The sequence below is a fragment of the Microplitis demolitor genome, chromosome 10 (genome assembly GCF_026212275.2).
Source record: "Microplitis demolitor isolate Queensland-Clemson2020A chromosome 10, iyMicDemo2.1a, whole genome shotgun sequence".
Taxonomy (NCBI): Eukaryota; Metazoa; Arthropoda; class Insecta; order Hymenoptera; family Braconidae; genus Microplitis; species Microplitis demolitor.
The window spans coordinates 16,964,462-16,988,083 of NC_068554.1; the positions used below are offsets into that span (position 1 = coordinate 16,964,462).

Sequence of the window (23,622 nt, forward strand, 5' to 3'; positions counted from 1 at the left end):
ATCCATATGTTCAAAAGTTATCCGAGCTCGAAGTCAAGTTAGAGTAAATTTCAAGATCATTTTATTTTTCCAGCGAAACTATCAGACTTTTCATAAAACATCATGAAATCTTTTTTGTAGTCAATTTTATTTCCTACAAATCAGTATTGATTAATTTCTTTCGAATTCTGCATTATTTTCTAGTTATTTCCATTTTAATGCCAAGTTCTTAAAATCGATTAGAACACTCTTTTTTTAGGAGCTTGGCATTAAAATGAAAATAACTAAAAAACGGAACAGAATTTCGAAAAAATTTATTGAAAATAATTTGTAGGAAATGAAATTGTCTACAAAAAATATAAAATGACATTTTATGATAAGTCCGATAGTTTCACCGGAAAAATAAAATGATCTTGAAATTTACTCTTAACTTGACTTCAAGCTCGAACAACTTTTGAACAGATGGATTTATCAAAAAACGATAAGAGATTTTTTTTGTAGAGCGTTTAATTTCCTACAAAAACATGTCCTGAGCTTATCTGTACAATGAGCCATTGCCGAGGTATAAAATTCCAAACTTAAAATTTTTATTTTTCCATGTTATTTAAATGGAAAATAGAAAATCGTGAATCGCCACCTTTGAATATTAATATTAAGGTCTCATATTTTAACGAGGTCTTTGTCTCGAAATACTCTGTCGATTTTTCAATGTTCTTCGGAAAAAAAGTCAATTTTTTTAAACACTCTAATATATATATATATATATATATATATATATATATATATATATATATATATATATATATACATTTTCCCGACATCAGAACCAGCTACACAATTCTTAATTAATATCTATATATCAATTCTTAATTTGACCAATTATTACTTTTTAATAGATCATACCATAAATTGATAAACTTTCACTAATAAGTCACGTATTATACCTAAAGTATTTAAAATCGTTAAATGAAAATCAGAAAAGTTATGGGACTTTGAATAAAAAAATCAAAAAAATTTCATTTCAAATTTCGCGGTTTTTTTTACCCCTCCTACAAATTCTAAAATTTTAAATTTTCCCGCTCTAAATATTTAAAATCTTTCGCCGCTAGCGCCTCCAGCGTTAGAATTACTAAGCAAAAAAAAAAAAACAAAATGGTTTTTCTGTCTCTGTCCAGTCTGTCAGGGAATTGACAATCGACAATCGACAATCCCAGCTTTGTTTATTAAACAAAAAATTACTTGAAATACTTTAACAATTTTCTTCTATTATTTAAATAAAATTAATTTGAAATATTTCCCGCGGAAATTAAAAAAATTTTTTCAAAAATGAAATTTTCCTGGGCGTGGTAAGTTTTTTTAATTTATTATTTATTTTCACTAATTGTAGGTTAATTATTATATTTTGTATTAGAAAAATCTGTCAAGATGATTGAAAATCTCAACAAATAAATAATTATTATATTATTTATTTATCTAATTAATTAAAAATTTAAAAAAAAAAGTAAAAATGGAAAAACGAGGAAGCGCTGAATTGTTGGCTGATAATTCAAAACATGCGAGCTCAGATTCATTAAATTCCAGTAAAAGCAGTTCACTTAATTCTAAAATGGGCCATGAATCCGTAAGTAATTTATTTAATTAATTAATCAATTAAAAAAAAAAAATTTAATCTGTCAGAAAATTTTTTTAAATTAATAAATCAACGATGTGGTGATAACTTTTTAAGGAATGAATTTTTCAAAAAATGATACAGAACTTTTTTTTAGGAAATTTAATTCTCTATAATTTTGTAAGAACACCTTTTTTTTGTATCTTTGATATTTAGCCTGAAAATTTTAATTTAAATTTTTAAAGCCGGGAATTTTAAATTTTACCTCAAAATTCTGATATTATTTAATAAATTCTAAATTAACGGGTTAAATATTAAAAATATAGAAAAAATGATAAGAATAATTTTTATTGAGAATTAAATTCTCTATAAAATTATCTTAGTACATTTTTATCGTATCTTTAATAGTTGAGTCAGAATTTTCAATTTTAAATATCGGATCCAAAGATTTATTTAAAGAATTTTAAAAAAAAATTTCTGAACATAATTTAAATTGCGGCTTTAATATCAAAGCTACGATAAAAATGCATATAAACAATTTTGTAGAAAATTTAATTATCTAAAAAAAAGGTCTGATTGATTTTTTCTGTAAAGTTGATAGTTACTTCATAATAATTAATTTAATTAAATTTTGTGTCAGATACTAGAATTTTTTATTATTTTATTTTGAATGCAATTAATTTTTCAATGCTTGTACTAATTTTTGTAAACGCTTACTAAGGAGAGTTGGGAAAAAGCTTCGCACTCTAAAAGCTTCTCTACAAGCTCAACTTCTACTGATAACAATATTGTTTCTGCTCTTGAAACTAAAAAAGACGACAGAGTTAGTCCGGTAATTTTTATAATTAATTTTTAAACTATTCCCGCCTTTCTTAGCCCGAAATTATTTTAAAAATCCTGTAAATTTATTTTAGAACAGGATTTTTATTAATTTCAAAATTGATAATTTTTCATAATCATGTCCTACTTGTAAACTTTTTAAATATTTTAAATAGATATGGCTTGTGGGTACTCTTTCCACTGAAAATTCAATTTTCTACCCGCTGATAACTTCAAAAATCCAAAAAAAAATTTTCCAATCAATTTTAAAATAATAGTGTCCATTTTACCCGACTTAGTTTTTATTAAAAATAAGTATAGCTTGTGAGTACTCATTAAACTGGAAATTTAATGCTTTAAACGAATTGTAACTAAAAAATTTTCAAATTTCACTTTGATGATCAAAACGACTATCTTACCCGTTTTCGTAATTATTAGAATTAAACTTAGCTTATTGGTACTCTTTCCACCAGTAATTTCATTTTCTATAAAAAAACTAACCTCAAAAAAATTTTCAAATTAATTTTTCAAAAATTACCCATTTCACCCAGTTCTTTAAATTTCAAAAATAAATAGACCTTGTGAGTACTCTTTCCACCGGAAATTTCCTCCTCTTCCCCTAACGACTATAAAAATTCCCTTATTTAAATAAATAAATTTATTACAGAATCTTTCAACCGACACCGGGCCACCTCTTCTCAACGGCGAGCGCCGACAAGGAGTCGCCCGGGAAGTAACTTACCTCTGCCCCTACTCCGGGCCCTCTCGAGGTGTCCTCAGCGTAACCAACTATAAACTCCACTTCCGTTCTAGCGACCGCGAAACCCCTTACATCGTCGAAGTTCCCCTCGGCGTGATTTCCCGGATCGAAAAAGTAGGTGGCGCGTCTTCCCGCGGGGAAAATTCATACGGAATTGAAGTATTCTGCAAAGATATGCGTAACCTCCGATTCGCCCACAAACAGGAAAACCATTCCCGGCGTGACGTCTTCGAAAAACTTCACCAATACTCATTTCCCCTGTCCCACAAGCTTCCCCTCTTTGCCTTCGAGTACTCGGAAAACTTCCCCGAGAACGGTTGGTCCGTCTACGAACCAATTGCGGAACTAAAGCGCATGGGAGTAAACAACGACATGTGGAAAATAACTAAAATAAACGACAGTTACGCCATCTGTGACTCGTACCCCGCAATCTGGGCTGTCCCGACAGCAGCAACCGACGAAGACCTCCAAGCATCTGCGGCGTTTCGTTCCCGTGGTCGGCTCCCTGTTCTCTCCTGGATCCACCCCGAGTCCCAGGCGACGATAACTCGTTGCGCCCAACCCCTGGTTGGAGTTTCTGGGAAGCGTAGCCGCGAAGACGAACGCTACGTCCAACTGATAATGGACGCCAATGCCCAGTCCCACAAATTGTTTATAATGGACGCACGACCAATGGCCAATGCCATTGCGAACAAGGCCAAGGGTGGAGGCTACGAAGCAGAGGACACCTATCAGAATGCAGAATTGGTCTTCCTGGACATCCACAACATCCACGTAATGCGCGAAAGTATGCGGAAGCTAACAGAATTGTGCTTTCCCACAATTGACGAGGCCCGTTGGCTCTCGGGAATTGAGTCGACCATGTGGCTAAAGCACATCAAGTGCATCCTTACCGGTGCAGTGAGGATTGTCGATAAGGTAGAGAGCCACAAGACCTCTGTTCTAGTTCACTGTTCCGATGGTTGGGACCGCACAGTCCAACTCACCGCGCTGGCCATGTTGTTGCTAGATCCTTACTACCGAACGATAAAGGGCTTCGAGGTGTTGATTGAAAAGGAATGGCTGTCATTTGGCCACAAGTTTTCACAGAGAATCGGCCACGGGGATGAGCACCACAGTGACGCGGACAGAAGCCCGGTTTTCCTCCAGTTTATCGACTGCGTCTGGCAAATAACCCAGCAGTTCCCTAACGCGTTTCAGTTCAATGAATACTTTTTGATCACTATCTTGGACCACTTGTACAGCTGCAGGTTTGGGACATTCTTGTTCAGCAGCGAGAGGGAAAGAGTTGCAGAAGGAGTCAAGCAGAGAACGGTATCCCTGTGGTCGATGATCAATTCGCAGCTGGCGACATACATGAACCCGTTGTATTGGGCGCCAGGTTATCAGACGGTTCTACTTCCGGTGGCGAGCATGAGGTACGTGAAGCTTTGGAAGGGACTTTACTGCAGATGGAACCCGAGTATGAGGCAGCAGGACCCGGTTTATCAGAGGACGAGGGAGTTGTTGGTACAGAAGGAACAGTTGGAAAAACAGGTCGAGGAGTGTAGGAAAGAATTGAATGTAAGGGCGACGAGGAACCAGAGGATTCAGGTTCATACGTGATGTAATTAATGTTTAAATAAAGATTTGAGGTTGAGTAATGATGTTTTTATTCTTTAACTTCGGGGACGTGGTGGGGAGTTGGAAAAAAGGGATTTGAGGTAAAGACGTAGAAGGAGATTTCCAGAAAATTTGCAGGTAAGACTTTAAAAATTTATGACTTCTAGGAAAATTGAGATTAAGGGACGAGTTCAGGTTTTATTTGCAGATTAGGGTTCAAGGATTAAGTTTCATTATAGATTTATCAAGTTTCGAGAGATAGATTTTGAGATATAAATCTACATATACAGGTAGAGGAGAGGTGCTGCAGTTGTAACAAAAAATTTTATTTTTTCGCTCCCATTTGTTTTTTTTAAGATAGTAAACTTGAAAACTGTCAGAAAGTTAGCTGATAGTATCTTTTATATGACTGACTTGGTTAATTAGTAAAAAGTCAATGTTAACTTATTAAAAAATCAATTTACAGTAGAATCTCCCTAATGTGACTCTCCGTAATGTTACACTCTCTAGATTTAACAAAATTCTCTCCCTAATGTTAACAATCCTGTCTCCTACTACGTTTTTTCGCGCGACCAATCAAAAAAAAGCTTAGTGGCGGGAAATTCGAATCCTCTCACCTAAACCAATACGATTCAATCCTAACCTAAAAATGTATTTTTTTCCGTACATTACGCATTTTTATGGAGCAGCCCTGCGCACATAAGACAAGAGTATCGGTATGGTGGGGACGACAGGATTTGTTAACATTACGGAATGGTCCTGGACAGGAGTGTTAACATTACGGAGATTTTACTGTATTTAACTAAAGTTAGGGGTCAAGATGACGGCGTGCGTGGGCTGCAGTTGTAACACAGTGCAGGGGCAGTTGTAACACGTAACGAAATAGATATTTTTCACCAAATTGCTTCTATTATTCAGTCTTAATACAGACTATCATACCTAGTTAACTCTTAAAGTCAAGTATTTAAACTTAAAGTAGCACATATATTTGTATCTTTAATATAAGTTATTAAAAATTTATAAATATTAAAACTACACTATCCCAGAGTAGATTTGTGGCGCATCCAGTTTGCGCAAGACCCATACACGACTCTGAGTGTTACAATTGCTACTCGTTCAAGTGTTAAAATTGACCCTCACGCAGATTTGTTAATAAAAATCAAATTACAATAACAAAATCAGTTAATTGGTATAAAATTCGATTATACAATACTCTTGATATGTTCTTTAAAGTATGAATACAAGTCTCACATCATAACATTAGAAAACAAATTTGTTATTAAAAAAATTGCGAAGCGTACAAAAAAAGTTTTCACGCATATTTTCGACAATTCTTAATATTTTAATATCGAAACAATATTAATAACTGAAACTTTGATTGAATCAATAATTTACTTTTTTCAACAAGTTAAAAAAAGAATAATAATGATTTTTAGTTGTTTTAATAGATTTTCATGGAGTGTTACAACTGCCCCTTGTTACAACTGCAGCACCTCTCCCCTATAGATTTTTTAAAAATTCCAGCTTAGAATCTTAAACTTTAGAAATCCATAACTTCTAGAAAAAGTAAGATTAAGGAACGAGACAGGTATTAAATTGCAAGTTAAGGTTCGAAGATCAATTTTTTTTTTTTTGTTGATCAACTTTGGACTGATAAATTTTGAAATATGGATTTATATAGATAAGGAAATTGTTTTTTAAAGTAACGTTTTATGTTTTGAAGTGTTCTTGGGAAAAATAATAAAAATAATGATCACAGTGTATTGTTATTATTATTCTTCATTCATTTTCATTGAGATACATTTGTAACCCATGTTCAAAAAAACAAATAAGGTGATTTTTTATTTTCTGCGACCAATACTCAATCTCCGTTGGCAATTACCCTGGGAGAAGTGTGAATTACACTTATGATCAGGGCAACACCCGTACCCCGCATAGGGATGACACTGAAAGAATAATTTTTTTAAAATTTTCATTAAAAACGCTTCTTTAATGAAATTAATTCACAAAATTAGCTTTGAAAAATTCATCTTTGTAGCAACTTTGATTCTCTCCGAAAAATGTCCTTATCCACGAATCACTAAATTAGAAATTTTTAAAGTTACAGGGCTTAAAAAAACCAAAATTTGAATTTCGCGGTTTTTAAAAACAGTTATACATGCTTTTTGATATAATATATGATTTAAACTCTCGTTAGACTTTTTGTCGAGACTTAATTTCCTTTCTTATAAAAAAACATTTTTCCGTTCTTAAAAATAATTTATTCAAGTCAAAGTTCGGTTCAAAACTAGAAATTGAAATTTTTTTTTTTAATCAATGAAAAGTACTACTTACCCATTGTCCTTGACATCCTTCTACTGTGCTAGCATAGAGCCCAATTAATAAGAAAATTGATAATAATAGAATTATTTTCGACATTTTTAGTTAATTGTTCTAAGATTAACGCCTTATCGTTGCAAAACTGAGTACTCGAAACAATTTGATTTCTGCACGACTGATAAAAATTAAATACTGTTATCTCTTATTTGACCTTTCTAACTTGTGCATTTTAATATTTTTATCGCAACTGAAATTGCCCTGTCTCTCTTCCTTGACACCTCGACCCGGCACATATTATTTAATAATAAATCTTATTTGTATCCAACAAATTAAAAATCTAAAGGGCGGGAAAATAGTCCTGTACTATCATTTATCTAAATTACTGCTTTTATTAGTAAAATATCGAGTTATCGATAAATTGAAAAATATACTGAGAAAAAATATAGGTTTTCGGAACTAGGAAAACGTAGTAAAAAAACATACACAGAACCTAATGAGGACAAACGATAATTTTTTCATTTTTACGTTGAATTTTTCCGCTTAGGTCCCACACAGAACTCAATGGGATAAAATGGTTACTATTTTCATTTTTCATGGCGGGTTTTCCCACTAAGATTTCCCACAAGCCCCAATAGGATAAAACTTGAAATAATTTAATTTTAGGGTATGTCCTATTAGAACCCAATGAGGACCACATGTATACTGTGGGCGATCCCACAGTACTTCCTTGTTGATGATTTACATCAATCACACCACGAAATATAATTGAATACTGTACCAAATCATAAAATATTTCCACAAACACTATATCACTATAGATATTCAATTTGAATGAACTGTTTATTAAAATAATTATGTTTCTAATTAACAGCTGTTTCTGTTAAAAATAAATTTATTTGAGAATTAATCTCTAGATTGGAGTGAATACGGATGTAAATAAAATCCGTATTCACTCCTGATTTGTTACAGTGTAATTATATGTGACAATTATTCTTTTTCAATGTAATGAAGAAAAGCTGCTGGGTTTTTTACCTCATTAAGAGGTTTAAAGTCACCGAAAATTTTGTGGGTCTTTTCGGAAAATATTTCTCGTAGCATATCCTTGAAGGCATTAACCTGATGGGGATAGCAAACTATCCTAAAGTGATTTTGATTATCTGGACCCTCGTTATTTTCATCCAAGGACACGAAGTAATCTTGAATAATCAATTGGGGCAGGCCAGAAACCGAATAGACGGAAGTTTTTATATCTTTCATATGTTGACTCTAGAAAAATTTAAACCCATCAATTATAATTAATTTAAATATCATATTAGTGGAATATAAATTTTTTTCAATAATAAATTTTAGATACCCGAGTCGAAATTTAAAGCCATTAAGCCTCCTAAGGTAGTTCTTATTTCGGACTTGAGGAATTGAAGTAAATTCTATTCCCATGTCAAATGAGGTCCTTCTTTGGACCCTAAAGTGGTAGAAATGTTCATTTTTACCACTTTGGTGACCAAAGTCGGGCCTGGAAGGTATAAAAATAAGGCTCGATTTCGGACCCTTATAACCTATTTATTAATAACAATAACAATAATAGTAATAATAACACCACGGTTAATAAGAAGCACAAACACGAAATATATCAGGACCTCCTGTTTGAAATCAGCAAACTTTACCCAGGCTACCGTGTCAAACTTGTCGTACTCATTGTTGACGTCCTAAGAGGGATCAGTCTATCATATTTGCGTTAGCTAGAATACCAACTTGTTTAGCGTGAGTAGAGTTTCTGGCAACGCGAATGCAGAAAGCTGTTATCCTTGGATCCCTTCGTCTCCTAAGGCAACGAAACTTGGTCTGCTGCACATGCTGATCATCTTGTTGATGATGCATCGCAGCAGTAATGGTTTGGCGCTCAGGTGAGGCCCTTGGTAGAGTCGGACTACCGGGGATAACTCCCTGAGCATTTAACTTAATAATAACAATGTTGGGATTAATTTCTAAAGAATTCAATTCGTCTACGTCGAAATTTATTGAGGAGTTCAAGGAGATAATAGTCAGTCTTAATTCCTAATTTCGGACTTAGCGGTTCAAAATAGTACCTCATAGTAAATGGTGTAAGATCCTGAGGTTCAATGTAGGAGCTAAAGCAACTTATAGTGCTCTAAATAGGTTCTATTTCCGGCTAGAGGGATGATTGTAGCCTTTAAATTTCGACTCGGGTAAATAGCAATGAAAAAAATAATAAAATATTATAGAGTAGACTTAATTAATGGACACTGACGTTATGGTAAACGCATTTCGTTGGAGCAACTCCTCCATTCAAAAGATGATCATAATTTCTGTGATCAATAAGAAGAAAGCCTCCTGGTTTCAGACACATCTTCAAGTTTTCTAATGCTTGTTTCTGTTCTCTCCGATCGCCGTAAGCGTCATGGATGTGAGCAAAACTGTTGCCTAAACAAATCACAGCATCGAAACCATCGCCAATAAGATGTCCAATATCTTTACTCAGTGTTAACATATTGGCTTCTTCGATAACTAACAAAAAAAAAAAAAATAAATAAATAATTAATTTAACTTTTCCAAGCAGCACGAAAATGCATTATTGATGTTTTGCTGGATTTAAATCGTATACTGTAAAAAATTTTCGGAGTTAACGTGGATTAAAGGAGGTATGGGAGTAAAGTTAAAATAATGAGATAAATTTGATATATTTAGGATCTATAAAAATATATTTAATACGTGTTGTGTTAAAATTTCAGAAACTTAGGGTTCGTAGTTTATTTATAAAATGAGATTAAATATAGGTCATTTAACATTGTAACACGAAAAATAAATTGTAGTAATGGCAACAACAACTGGAGTTCCATTTACCACAGGCTGTAGTATGACATGAGACAACTCCAAATTGTGGTTAGATTTACTACAATATTGTAGTTAAGCGTCAACTATCGAAAAAAGTAAGATATGCCACAGCATGCGGTATTTGTAACTCCAATTGTAGTTCAATTTACTCGATATAAGGTTACGTAAAAATAAATGCTATATAACCTTAAATTTTTATAAATTATTTTTAAAAATCACTTATTGAGTTATTTGTATATACTAAACATGGTAATTATTTACAAATAGGGTCCACCCATGCTGGGTCATGTTAAATTTTTTTTTATCACATTGATCAATTTTTTTTTTAATTGTTCATTGTTTTACGTACTTTGAAAAAAAAAAATACATCAATACTATCAAAAAAGATAAAATAGAAATTTTATCCAAAAACATGAAAGCCAATTTTTTTTTCCAACTTTTAAAGGCAAAAAAGCTATCGAAATCTTTATTTTTTTTCTCACGACATTTTTTATCATAAATGCGCCGTAAGAACAAGCAGAATAAAAAAAATTAAAAATTGTTAATTTTTGGGTTTTAAAAAAGTCAGATGATTATTTACGAGACGCTTTAATAATTGAATATACACAACAGATTAACCTCAAAATGGGAAAATAGCCGGAAGTCCTCCTTCTGTAGTACTCTCAACTCCCGCCTGGAGTATTTGTTACTGCAGTGTGCAGTAGAATTAACCGCAAGATAGGAGTAAATTAAACTTATTAACTTAGAAAAATTTGTCGCATATTTAGTAACTTTTATCATTTATGTGGTATTTTTAACTACAAACACATTTACTGCAACCTTGTAGTAAATGATACTGCATATTATTTTCCGTGAATGATATACCAAATCTCACACCTACTCTCGTTTTACTAAATTTTATGATGAAAAAATAATGAGAAAACTTTGAAAAACTCATTGTCCGAGAAAAAATGCTTAGATATGATCATATCTGTTCACGTATGATCCTGTATGATCGCATATATGATCATGCATTACATCACGTATGATCATGCATGGTCATACTTGTTCATGTATTATTATGTATATGAGCTCCTAAATAAAGCCATGCATGATCATGTATTGTCATATCTGCACTCGAATAGGAAAAAATGTTCAGATATGATCATATATGATCATGTATGAATACTTAGATCTGATCAGATCCGAAAAATGGCTCTGCATGATCATATCTGCTCATACATGATCATGCAGGGCGATGTATCATATCTGAACATTTTTTCCCGGGTAGTAAAAGCTTGTTACGTTTTTTGAAAGTACAGTCTCGAGCTAAATTAATTCTTCTCAAGTTACGCACTACGGTGTACATTTGTATATGTATGACTGTACGTCCCAAACCTCCTCAATCAGGAGTGAATGCAACACGGATGACTGCTCATATATTTAAGCTTCTCGGAGTAAAATGTATTTCTAAAAGAATTTTACTTTAATATTGAAATTCCGCTGAGAAAACAATCTTCTCATTTACCTTGAATTCGGGATAATTTTTTTTTAAGCTCCGTAACTCCGAGTGACAGAGTGAATTTGGATTTAAATAAAACCCGTAGTCACTCCGAACTCTTAATTTTTTACAGTATAATAATAAAATAAAATTACCCCATTCATCAAAACCAGGTTCTTTTCTTCGATTCCATCGTTTTCTGAGCGGATATTTAAGCATTTTATCAGAAGCATCAACACTGACAACTTGGAATCCTTCTTCAATGAGCATTATAGAGTCAACTCCTGTGCCGCAGGCAACATCAAGGATTCTCTTGCAACCCTTTTTATGTAATAAACCCACTAAAAAGTCTTTGTAATGTTTAGTACGTTCTTTTTCATCTCCAACTACGGTTTGCCAGATTTCAGCAGTTATGCCATCGGCATACTGATCACGTACACCCTCAGCAGGAACCCCAGGAGTACGAGTACGAAATACTGTATCCATTTTTTAAAATATTTATTATTATGCTCGACAATTTATTAGACTAATAAATTGGATGTTAAGTCGTGAAATTCGTTAAGACTGATGCCAATGTTACTGAATAGCTTATTTATACACTGATGAGCATGATGCAACGCATCGTACTGATAAAAGAAAGAAACGAATAAAAATATAAGAAATAATTTAATTTTTCCAACAGCATTAATCTGTTGAGGATATTCCACTGCTATTATCATGTCTGTTACGAAATTATCACTCTGAAAATAGAACGAACATTCGTTGACATCGTTTTTATTAATCTTAAGTTATTTTAACTTATTTATTTTTTTTTGTTACTTTATATTGTTAGCTAGAGTATTACAACAGAATAGAAGATAGCCGTGAAAAATTATATTATCAAATATATATTATTTATGCGACGAATAAACATTTATTTTCAATTTTACTTTTTCAACTTTCTGCTAAAAATATTGTTAATTTTCAAAAATTCGGGAAATTATTGTTTCCACCCCGATTTTCAATAATCGAGTTTTCACCAGATGTCGACGTTCTGAGGTTCTAGGAAGCTATTTCGACTATTGTCAGAAGGATGTCCGTGTGTGTATGGGTGGATGTAAACTCTCCATATCTTTTTAATGAATTGACCGATTAAGATGGTTGAGGTGGAAACCGAAAGAGTTTGTTGGCTGTTAACTTTTCTGAAGATTTCGAATCGATCAATCAAATAGACTGCACTGACAGACATTTTTATTACATAGTAATAAAATTTATTTTTAATTAGTTAAACACATCTTATCTGAAAAAAGCATACATTTAGACGTCAAGAAACTGACGTCTTATTTATGGAGTCTTCAAGAACTCTAAATGAAGGGTTCTTAAAAATGACACTTTTATTATTATTTATTATTTCTTTATTCTTCGACCATGAAGTCAAGACTTCTTGCGGCCGTCCATACAAAAATAATACATAGTATAGCATTTTATGAAAACAGTCAGAAGAAAAATAGATGTAATAATTAAAGATAGAAGGTGTACATATGTTATTAAAGTCCAAATTATATTTGAACAGTTCAATCAACACAAATGTAAATGTAAATGTAAATCACTCAACCTTATTGCATTTAACAAAAACTCAAGTAATAATGTAATATGAAACAATATGATAATGAGGAAAATAAAATGTCAGACTCTTAGTCAAATATATATATAAATAAACTCAGATATCGATATTAAGTATAAATTGCACAGTAGCTTATGATCTATCCACACTCAAAAAGTACTCGTAGGTTAATCTGCGAAATTCCACAAACGTTAGCGCCGACGTACATTGCACTGGTAGTCCATTCCAAACTCTGATCGCCGAAACAACAAACGATTTATCATATTTCGTCGTGCGACAGCTAGGTAAAGCTAAATAGTCCTGTCGAACATCACCTCTACGAAACCGTGGCTCTAAAGCACGTAAGTTCTGCCGGATTAACGGTTTTTGATGCAGATAAAAAGCTTTATAAATCAGGCACGACAGAAAGAACTCACGCCTGGACTTAAGTGATAGCCAGCGCAGATCCCTGTAATAAGGCGTTATATGTTCGAACCGTGAGATCTTGAAGATGAAGCGAACACAGGCATTTATTTTACGCTGAAGTCTGATGTTTCTTTGTCCAGAGATGTCAGTAAGCGCTGCCACGCAATAATCAAAAGTCGGAAAAATTAGCATAGTGACTAGCTTTTTTCTCACTGGCAAATCAAATACATTACTATGCATTTTCAGCTGTGCCAGCGTCCTCATACTCTTCTTGCATATTTCGGCAACTTGTGGTGACCAGTTCAGGTTATCATCAAGTAGCACACCCAGGTACTTCACTGAATTACAGTATTCAACCGATTCATCGTTGACCCGAATTGCTAATACCTGATCATTACGGAGATCAGATAACTTCTGCGCCGTACCAAAGATCATTGCCTTCGTTTTGCCAGCATTCAGTTTCAATCCATTGTATCTGCTCCATTCCTTCTTTTAAGAAGTCATCAAAAAACTTCTTGACGACTCCTCCAAAAAGACGTCGTATAGCAGTCATTCCGACTTGAATGCTGTCTGGGTATTCTATTCTCTCGGTGTACTGTGTATTGCGCGCGTGAAACTTATCGATAAGCTTTAATAACAATTATATAACCATGGGTCTTGGTTACTGCGAGTCCAATAACCACAAACCACTATTGAAAGAATTTTCCCGAGTAAATTTATTTGATAAATATTAATTAAGAATTGTGTAGCTGGTTCTGATGCCCGTATATATATATATATATATATATATATATATATATATATATATTTCAGGAGCAGGTCGACTCGTCCGGTATAAAATTTCATCATGTATCGATAAAGAAAGTTCATAAAAGGTTATCAAATAGTTTTTTCACAAGTGAAATTACTTATTTATTCTTTTTTCATTATTATGCAATCATATTTGTTCATATAATTGATACAGTTTTTTTTGTTTTTTGGTAATGTGACATATTGTCAAATTTTATTTATTTACTTTCTTCTTCTATTCAAGAACCAAGAGAGAAGGTTCTCTGATCTACGCAAGTCCCTTGAAACCAGTATCCCCAATTACATACATAGCCACCGCAGCATTTGTAGCCTTGCTGTGGATGACACTGTAGCAATAGAATTGAATGAATATAAAAACCTATTAATTTACTCATTTTCTATTATTTTTTTAGTTTCTTGTCACTATAACCCGTGTAGACTGAATTAAAAACAATAATTTTTAATATCCTATATTTCCTGTTTAGAATTCTAAGATTTGAATCGACTTTGATATAAAATTGAATCTTTCACAAATAAAAAAATTAAAGCTGTTTATTCATCACAGTAGTGTGATATTTTCTTACCCATTGGCCTTCACATCCTTCAACTGCACTGGCATAGATGCCAACAAGTATGAAGATAGCTAACAATAAGTTTCTTGACATTTTCGATTATACTCAGTCTGAGCTGTAAGAATATAATAATTAATTTTATTAATTATTACGAGTTCTGAAACAGAGATGATACGTTTAAAAGTTAAGACAGTTTTGTAAACAATTAAATTATCCAAAGAAAATTTCACAACTTTTTCTCTCAAACCCTAGTAGAAATAATCGAGGGTCGCCTAGATTACAGAGTAGGCCCTCGCTATTGATATCGAGGCAAAACTACAAATCGCGCCACCTACAACTCATGCGTAAGTTTTGCTTGAACCAATATCCGTGTATATTAGTATGTTTATTTTATTATACATAGTGAATAATCTACTATATCTCAGTGTATAAATAAATACTTAATTTTAATAATCGATGCAATTAAAAGACTCGATAATTGTCATTTAGATGATTCGTTAAAAATATTACAATATAGTGTACTTCCAGAAAAATATGTGATATCAAATCAATAAATAGTAATGATAGTTAATCAATGATATTAATGATGTGAAGAAATAATAAATTTAATGTTACCATAATTAATAAATGTTAAAATATTCAAATTTTGAAATATTAAAAAAAAATTATAATGTATTGTTTTTTAAAATATTCGTATCATAAAAAAGTTTTTAAATTACTTAGATTATCAATAATTATTACATTTAAAAGAAGTAATTTAACTATCACAAATAATTGCCATTTCAATTTTTTAAAATAATAATCTATAATAGTTTATTTGAATTAAATCAATATGTAACCTACAATTTAAAATCAACGTCTAATTGTTGTAATATCGAGTGAGGAATTCTTATCGTATTTATAGTCTATACGATTTTACGTAACTCCAGAGTGATTTGGTGCTTTAAGAATTTTCTAGCACAATATCAATCTTTTGACACTTGAACTCTTTAATATATAGCAAAGGTAAATGACATTGTATAACGTAAACTATAGATAAGAGTTTATCAAAAATTTTTATTTAATAAGCTCAAGTTTAAATCAAACATGAAACTTATTATTTTAAATAATATGATAAACAAAATGATTAGTAAATCTTTTAGCACTGAACCGAGATTTTATCTTACAGTTTTTTTTGAAAGAGCTACACTGTGAAAAATTCCCATTAAATTTTACTATGGGTGCATTGTAACCCCGGACCATAAGAAAACTGCTACAAAATGGGGTTCCGTTTTGCCAAACTCCTCCGCTTGAGAGCAGCATAACCGTGAATTTGGTGCAGCGCACACTTTTAAATGTTAAATTTAAAAAAACAAAAAATTTGTTCTAGAGTAATTTAAAAAAAAAAAACCCAAGTAATTTTCAAATTTACAATCAATTATATGACGTTTTCGATAAATAATATAAAAGTCGGACCATAATAAATATACAGTAAATTTGTCAGTTACATATGTGTTTTGGAGTAGCTACACGTGTCGCATGATTATCATATATATTCGATATCAGAAAAATTAAAAAATTATACAAAATATGGGTAAGTGTTTTGTTCCTTTTTGTAGAGGTAAAGCAACTTTCACTTTTTCCAAAAATGGAAAACATCGGGCTCTTTAGGAAAAGACTATAAATGTAAATTTTCGGTCTTCGAGGTTATGTCCTAACCATTTCACTAAGAATGTAATGTTGAAAAAAATGAAAGTTATTTATCTTTTTTAACTGTGCAACGTTTCACGTAAAATACTTATTGTTATTTGTATCCATATTATTGAATAGGTAAAGAAATTATTTTGAACGTTAAATTTTTGCGCGCCACCGAATGAGCGGTAATGCTGCCCCTTGGGCCGAGTTTAACAAAAACGGAACCCCATTTACAAGTGTCCCATAGTTAACGTATACGCATAGGCCCCAATTGTGTCGTATGCGTATAGCGTTTACTATGGGACACTTGTAAATTTTGTACCAGTTTTCTTATAGTCCAGTGTTATAATGCACTTAGAGTAAAATTTGTTGGAAATTTTTCACAATGTAGAATGCGACTTTTTTTTTGACGTTTTCTCTCAATTTCGCCTGGGGGTTCACGAAAAGTTCGTAAAAAAAAGTAGGAGGTTAAACTTCACAGCCTAGGCCGTCAAAAAAAAGACGGTATAGTAGAGTCTCTAAAAAGGAGGACCTTCATGAACGCCACTCAGCGCTCAAAAGTTGAACTTTTGGAGCTAGTATAACAAAAAGTATATCCCAAACTATAAATGTAATATATAAAATTGTACAGTCAGACCTCGTTAAAAGACAATCATTCTGTCTTTGTTATAAACAAGGTATTGCAATTGTTTCAGAGAAACTGATATTCTTATAACAAGGTCCTATTATGCTTCGATATATAATTCTCAATATATTTTCATGCCACTATTTTTTGCCGTTTTGCTATACTTGATAATACTTTATTAGTATAACCCGATAAAAAAAGATTTTGTATAATCCCTGATTAAACAAGACGATTTGTGACGATTAAAAATTAAATCATCATTAATTGTCTTTAATCGTCATAATCGTCATGGATTTTCAGATTTAATCGTCCCAAATCGTCAAAAGACGATTCATCATTTTATGATTAAAAACGATTAATGACGATTAAAATTTAAAATCGTCTTTGATCTTCATTCGAAAAATTTAATCGTTTTTAATTATCAATTGACGATTTATGACGGTTTATGACGATTCAAAACGATTAAAACAGTTTTAATCGTCACAAATCGTTTTGTTTAATCAGGGATTATATGTAATTATATATGAATCCATATATAATCAGATCTGAAAATTGGCGAGATCTGATTATATATAATCATATATGATTAGATATAGTCATGCATGAACGAATATAGTTATTTTTAAGAGCTCATTGAAAGTATCTGAAAATTATTAATTAAGTAATTAAATTAGGATATATTATCTTCATTAATAGAAATGTTAGTTAAATTTAAATTGAAAAAAAAAAAAAAAAAAAAAAAATTACAATGGGTTAACTATTTTTGTACTAAGGGGTCGCCCATCCAATTATTGATCCACGTCGATGCTGCTTAACTTTGGTAATCGCTGGATGGTAGTCTGAAAACGTCAGCTGGGTGAACAAGCCATGATCATGTACGTGTTTAAAGAACACGCTGTGCATGGACTTGTCCATATGTGTACTGAGCAATTTATGTTGCTCAGCGTTCCTGATGACCCCCTGAAATTCCTCCTTAGAGAGTTCGATAAGCGGGTTTACTCTTCCGAGACCTAAGGATTTTGCTGCGTACATTGATGCCTTATATAAAAACGCTCCCTTATGCCGATTCTCATGACTATGAACAATTTGCATAAGGAAATCCTCTTCATCTGCAGTGAAATTGACAACTTCGTATGTTATACCCAAAACCAAACGATCGTGTAGACTCTCTAAGCTTTATAGACCTCCTCCTCCGATGTGCCGAGAAAGATATAATCTGGTGACTGAAGACTTAGGGTGCATGCTTCGATTCATATTTAAGACTTTGCGTGTCTTGATGTCGAGGTCTCTTAGCTCTTTTCGGGTCCATTTAAGGGCACCAAAAGAGTGGAGAAGTACCGATACAGCAAGCATGTTTGCTGCAGAGACTTTGTTTTTCCCGGAGAATTCTGATGACCAGATTTTCCGGAGTCTCCGCACATACTCGTTGCAGAGAGTTGTTTTGATTTTCGAGACGTACTGCATAGAACTCCCGTCAATTCCTAGATATTTGTACGACTCTCCGGTATCAAGATGGTCTATGACGCTCCCATCTGCTAACTCGATATCTTCACGCACATCAGAGCACTTACCAAATAGACTACAAATTAGTTTATACAACGAGTAAGAGTAAAGTCAGTAGACTAATGGTTTAAAAACTTTTTCGTTTTAGCTCAAGACATTTTATCTTGGCTCAAAAACGTAACAATCTTTAGCCAAGAAAAAAATTTGTTGAATTGAAAAAAAAAATCTTCTCGAACTGAAAAAAAAATATTGGGACTAATAAAGTTTTTTCTTGGTTTAAAGAATTTATGTTTCAGACTAAGAAAATTATGTCTTCCGCGAAGGAAATAATTTCTTGATCCAAATAATTTTTTTCAGTAAAATACGAAATTTCGCTTTGGTTCAAGAAAAAAATTTCAAAGACATTTTATTTATTGGTTCAATATTTCCTTTTTTTCTGTGTACAAACTAAAATAAATATTTATAGAACGAAACATATTTTTATTAAATTTTGCTCAAATTTTTAGCAATTAAATTCAATTAAATATTTTTTTGAATAAAAATATAATCTACAGCCAAATGATCAATATTTTTTCCACTCTCCTTGATTCACTATTCAAGCTAACGTCTGGCATCCTACAACCAAAATAACGGCAACCATTTATTAAAATAAAACAGAATTTTATATTAATTTTTACAGTAAGGTTATTTATGAACAATTTTTTTTTTTACTTACGGCCTTGAGTCGAACGTCACCGAAGGGAGTATTCAAACCATCATCTTGATGGGTGAACTAATAATTGCAAAATAAAGAAGATAAGTAATTATTATAATCACACTTTGAATTAACAATTTTTAAAAAAGTAAAATGGTTAAATATATATATATATTTACACCACTGGAAAAAATTAGAGGATCAAAAAAAAATCCCTAATTTTTGGGCGATTTTTAACAGACTGTTATTTCGAGAGAAATGATCGTACAAGAAATAAGAATCTGGGCATCGACTGGGTGACTTCCTACTGTTTTTGAGCTCTAAATCTCGAAAACAGAATAAATACATTTTCGAGCTTTTCGAGCCCGAAAATACCTTTGTTTCGCTTTTTTATGAGCTTTTTAAGCTCAAAAGGGTTACGTATAAAATTAAAATTGAAAAATTTATAATCCAAAATAATTAATGAATAAGTGTTTTTTATATATTTATTTACAATTATGTTCAATAATTAGCTCAAAAATAAGGTTACGTATCTATATCGTGTAAGTATATCGTAATACGAGCAAATATGATGATTTTTAAGAAGTCACTTCCAATTACTTACAAAAGAAAAACATATTAGTTTTGAGTTATGTTGTTCCTTAATTATGACATCATTCAATAAGAAAAGCAGTTACAGATTTTATATTTATTATTCCGTCAACGATATCTTTTGAACGAATTATCTGATTGGGACGTTTTTAGTAGCAGTCGAATGCTTTTATCGAGTTCTAGAGCTGATTAGATTTTGGAATTGATCGATTCAATAGTTTCCGAAATATTCATGAAAAACGACAAAAAACAATTTGATTTAATTGAAGGTGGCAATCGGCGCGTTTTATTGACGTGACGCAAAAAACGTGATCCTTTAATTTTTTTCAAAAATTTGATCAAGTTCTGGCTCTTTTTAGGTTTTTCGTGGACATATTAGACTGTAAATTGCACATTTAACATTATATTATTGATTTCCACAATATTTTCGTTTCAGCGCTTGATTTTCCGGAAAACCACAAAAAGCCCTTTTTTGTTGCATTTTTAAATTTATGTGGTAGTAGGAAAAATTTTTTTTTCGAATAAGCAATGGCTGATCGTTCAATAGAAGACCGATATCTCGGCGAAAAGTGAACATATCAAGGTCAATAATAAACGGATTTAGTAGTAATTATTCGAAAAAAATTTTTCCCACGCCCGACGACCAAAAAAAAAAATTTTTTTTAAATTTGCATTGTTTTTTTAGATATTTTCATTTCAATGTCAAGCTCTTACAATCGATCAAGAAACTATTTTTTTATCTTAATATATATATGTATATTTATTTATTTATACTTACAACACCATTATCATCGAAACCAGTACTCCCTCCTTCAAAAACGTTCTTTGTAAAATAAAAATATGCAGATAAATAATCAAAAATAATAAATTCATCAGAGGGAAAAAAAATCAAATTTTTTTTGCTACGAAAAATGAAAATATGCAAGTTATCGATCCCTTCCCAAAAATTACCCGGAAAATATGAATTTTGAAGGTTATGTCAAGATTTAAAAATTATATGAATAACATATAGTCGAGTCTGCCAAAGAATGGGCTCTTCTCCCATCATTTTTCTATAATTGTCATTACTGCGCATGCACATTAGTGCAAAATCATGGACTTCATCACTGCTGAGTAGTGGGAGAAAAGCCCATTCTTTTACAGCCCCTAGAGGATCCGAATTACGGTAAATTGCCGTGATTTACGGCAATATGCCGTAAATTACGGTACTTTACGGTTATTAACGGTAAACTACGGTAATTTTCCGTAATTCGGATCTACTAGGGTCTACTCAACTATAAATTTTGATACTCGACGATTATTATGCGAGAGCATTTTATATAAATATGATGTTAATACATATTGAAACTTACGGTACCACCAGGTAATGTTACATTACGACGACCGGTAGAGTTTAATTTCTGAAACCAAATTAATAAATACATAAAAAATTGGTCTTTGAAACAAAAAAAAAACATAATTTAGGACTTACTCGCCCGTCAGACACTATACTGAATGATTGTTTAACCTATAATAATAAAAAGTGAAATCAAATTTTATGTAAATTATATTTTATGAATTTATGCTCACCGAGCTATCGTCGCCAACTGGAGTTGCGGTATTTTCTCCTAAGAGTATGCTCTGAGATAAAAAAATAATTTTAAGTAAAGTTATAGTTAAAAGAGAATAAAATAATAAATATTACCACCATGGACTTACTTGAACTTTATAAATATGGAGATTATTTAACAATATTGACGACAGTAAAAATAAGAAAACCATAGACGTAAATCGCAACATGATTTTATTGGATTCTTATGCTCAAAGCTTGGTTATAAATGTAATTGATTAGAAATGTTATTTAACGACCCGGTATTTATTGACGAATTCATGATAAATTTAAATATTTAACCAGACAGTCGATAAATTCAAGTTGTTTATTCTATAAATCAAATAACATTTGATCAACTGATAAAAATAAAAAATCAATAATTAATTCGTCTGAAGTAATATTTTTGTTTGATCACAGGCGTCAATTGGTTTAGTAAATATATTTATTTTATGACTTTAACATAAAATAAGTCAACAAGATTAAAAATGTCTGTTTTTAATCAGGACAACATTTGAAAAAATATATAACTTTTTAATCTAGTCATCCCGACGAAAGCTTGGGATTTTTTCCCCATCACGATATCTTCTCCCACCATTAAAATGTTGATTTTAGAGGCTTTGCGCATGTACTCATTCTAATATTATGGTGGTGGGGGAAAGAACTGGTGGGAAAAAAATCCCAAGCTTTCATCGGGACAACTATATTAGAGTTACGGTCTCGCGTTATTGCACGGAAAGAAAAAATAGTTGTTATTCTTATGTAGAATGGTAACCTTTACTATGTTACACGGTAACGAGGGATTTTTTAGTGTCCCTAGCGAGTTCGGTCATACTTAAAAAATACTGAAAATATCCACTGAATTTTAGCCCAGTTTCGGTCATTTTTCGGTAATGTACCAAAAAACATCCCAAATTATATATATATAATATATACTCCAATTTTTTTTCTTAATTGTTAAATTTAGCTATATATTCCTGGACAAACTTTTAATAAATCTCAAAAAAAAATTTTTTTCTAAACTTCCTAAATAATATAGAATACAAAATGAAACATTTTGTCCTCAATAAATTTTTGTATTTTAATTGAAGAAATGTATAATAAATTTTCTTTCAGTTAACTATTTTCTCATAGTAACCATTAAATTTTTTTTGAATGGATGTAAATAAAAATAAATATTCATTTTCATTTGTTATACTTTATAGAGGTTCCGGTAATTTTTCTGCAAATTCGTAATTAATTATTTATTTTTGGGTCAACTTTTTTGAGATTCTCCGTCCGAAGTATTTATTTTTTACGATAAAAAGTGAGGGAATCTGCGTAGGTTACGTCATTTAAGAAATTGAGGCCTAAATCTGGAGCACTAAATTTTTTTATATTATGAGGATTGAGGTCCCTGGAAAATTTTTTTTTATACCAATTTAGCCCTCAATTATGTGAAATCGCCCGTAACTACAACATTAAGGCCTAAACTGGAATTACGTTCCACACAGCTCTCAATCTCAAAAGTCCAACTGTCCATACTTATATATCATTAAAATTTATTAATATGCAGTAATGTTTTAGAAAAAATTCTAATACGTGTTTTTATTCCTGGCGAGTAAACTTGTCTCAGTGCACGTTTTTTTTTTTTTTTTTTTTTTTTTTTTGTAAAAAATTTACAATTATTATGCTAAGTAACGACTTATTAAACAATGTCCACGCCAACATCTGAAGGCTTCACAGCACACACTGCCAGCAAGTGGACCACACTGAATAAGAAAAAAAATATTCGATTACATTTTTTTCTTTTTTTTTTGTAAAAATATTCACGTTTTTATAAAAAATGATAAATTTACTTACTGGTTCACGTGAATTTGAACAATTCTCGGCATTCACATTAGTAGCTATCGCAATTAGTAATATAATTATAAAAAATTTCGATGTCATCTTCTAAAAAATGATCAATAATTAAATTAAATTAAAAAACTAATTTAGAAAATCTTCAAATATTCATAATTACGGAATTAATTGAAATGAAGAAACGTCTCCTGTTGAAATTCAGGTTTTAAATTTTTAAAATCAATAATGTTTTGATTTATTCATATTAAAAGACGTAATTAGGCTCAAATTAAAGACGAAGCTTTCCGTTATAATTTTTTTATTATTATTTTATTC

General features: G+C 31.6%; 3 protein-coding genes and 1 long non-coding RNA gene across 6 annotated transcripts; 1 reads left to right on the forward strand and 3 right to left on the reverse strand.

Annotated features, from left to right (window-relative positions):
- The first annotated feature begins 1,164 nt into the window (after positions 1 to 1,164).
- LOC103577732 (myotubularin-related protein 2) lies at positions 1,165 to 4,810 on the forward strand. Of its 3 annotated transcripts, none has more exons than XM_008558518.2 (4): positions 1,165 to 1,325; positions 1,391 to 1,600; positions 2,310 to 2,420; positions 3,075 to 4,810. In XM_008558518.2, the coding sequence occupies exons 2-4, from the start codon at positions 1,487 to 1,489 to the stop codon at positions 4,770 to 4,772; spliced, it is 1,923 nt and encodes a 640-aa protein (XP_008556740.1). In that variant the 5' UTR covers positions 1,165 to 1,325; positions 1,391 to 1,486; the 3' UTR covers positions 4,773 to 4,810. The 3 variants fall into 3 exon arrangements, with proteins under 3 accessions (XP_008556740.1, XP_008556741.1, XP_008556742.1); XM_008558519.2 differs by having other exon boundaries at positions 2,313 to 2,420; XM_008558520.2 differs by lacking the exon at positions 2,310 to 2,420.
- A 1,712-nt stretch (positions 4,811 to 6,522) lies between these two features.
- LOC128668807 (uncharacterized) lies at positions 6,523 to 7,225 on the reverse strand. The gene is made up of 2 exons (XR_008404425.1): positions 7,104 to 7,225; positions 6,523 to 6,715 (listed from the first exon to the last, which is right to left on the reverse strand). It is a non-coding gene; the product is annotated as an uncharacterized LOC128668807 (long non-coding RNA).
- Positions 7,226 to 8,075: 850 nt separating this feature from the next.
- On the reverse strand, positions 8,076 to 11,952 carry LOC103577735 (glycine N-methyltransferase-like). The gene is made up of 3 exons (XM_014443429.1): positions 11,577 to 11,952; positions 9,358 to 9,614; positions 8,076 to 8,354 (listed from the first exon to the last, which is right to left on the reverse strand). Exons 1-3 carry the CDS (start codon positions 11,905 to 11,907, stop codon positions 8,076 to 8,078), a joined length of 867 nt encoding a protein of 288 aa, XP_014298915.1. The 5' UTR covers positions 11,908 to 11,952.
- A 7,195-nt stretch (positions 11,953 to 19,147) lies between these two features.
- LOC103577731 (uncharacterized) lies at positions 19,148 to 21,713 on the reverse strand. Its single transcript, XM_008558517.1, has 7 exons — positions 21,576 to 21,713; positions 21,447 to 21,497; positions 21,349 to 21,384; positions 21,230 to 21,277; positions 20,656 to 20,700; positions 19,308 to 19,364; positions 19,148 to 19,207 (listed from the first exon to the last, which is right to left on the reverse strand). Exons 1-7 carry the CDS (start codon positions 21,654 to 21,656, stop codon positions 19,193 to 19,195), a joined length of 333 nt encoding a protein of 110 aa, XP_008556739.1. The 5' UTR covers positions 21,657 to 21,713; the 3' UTR covers positions 19,148 to 19,192.
- Between the last annotated feature and the right edge of the window lie 1,909 nt (positions 21,714 to 23,622).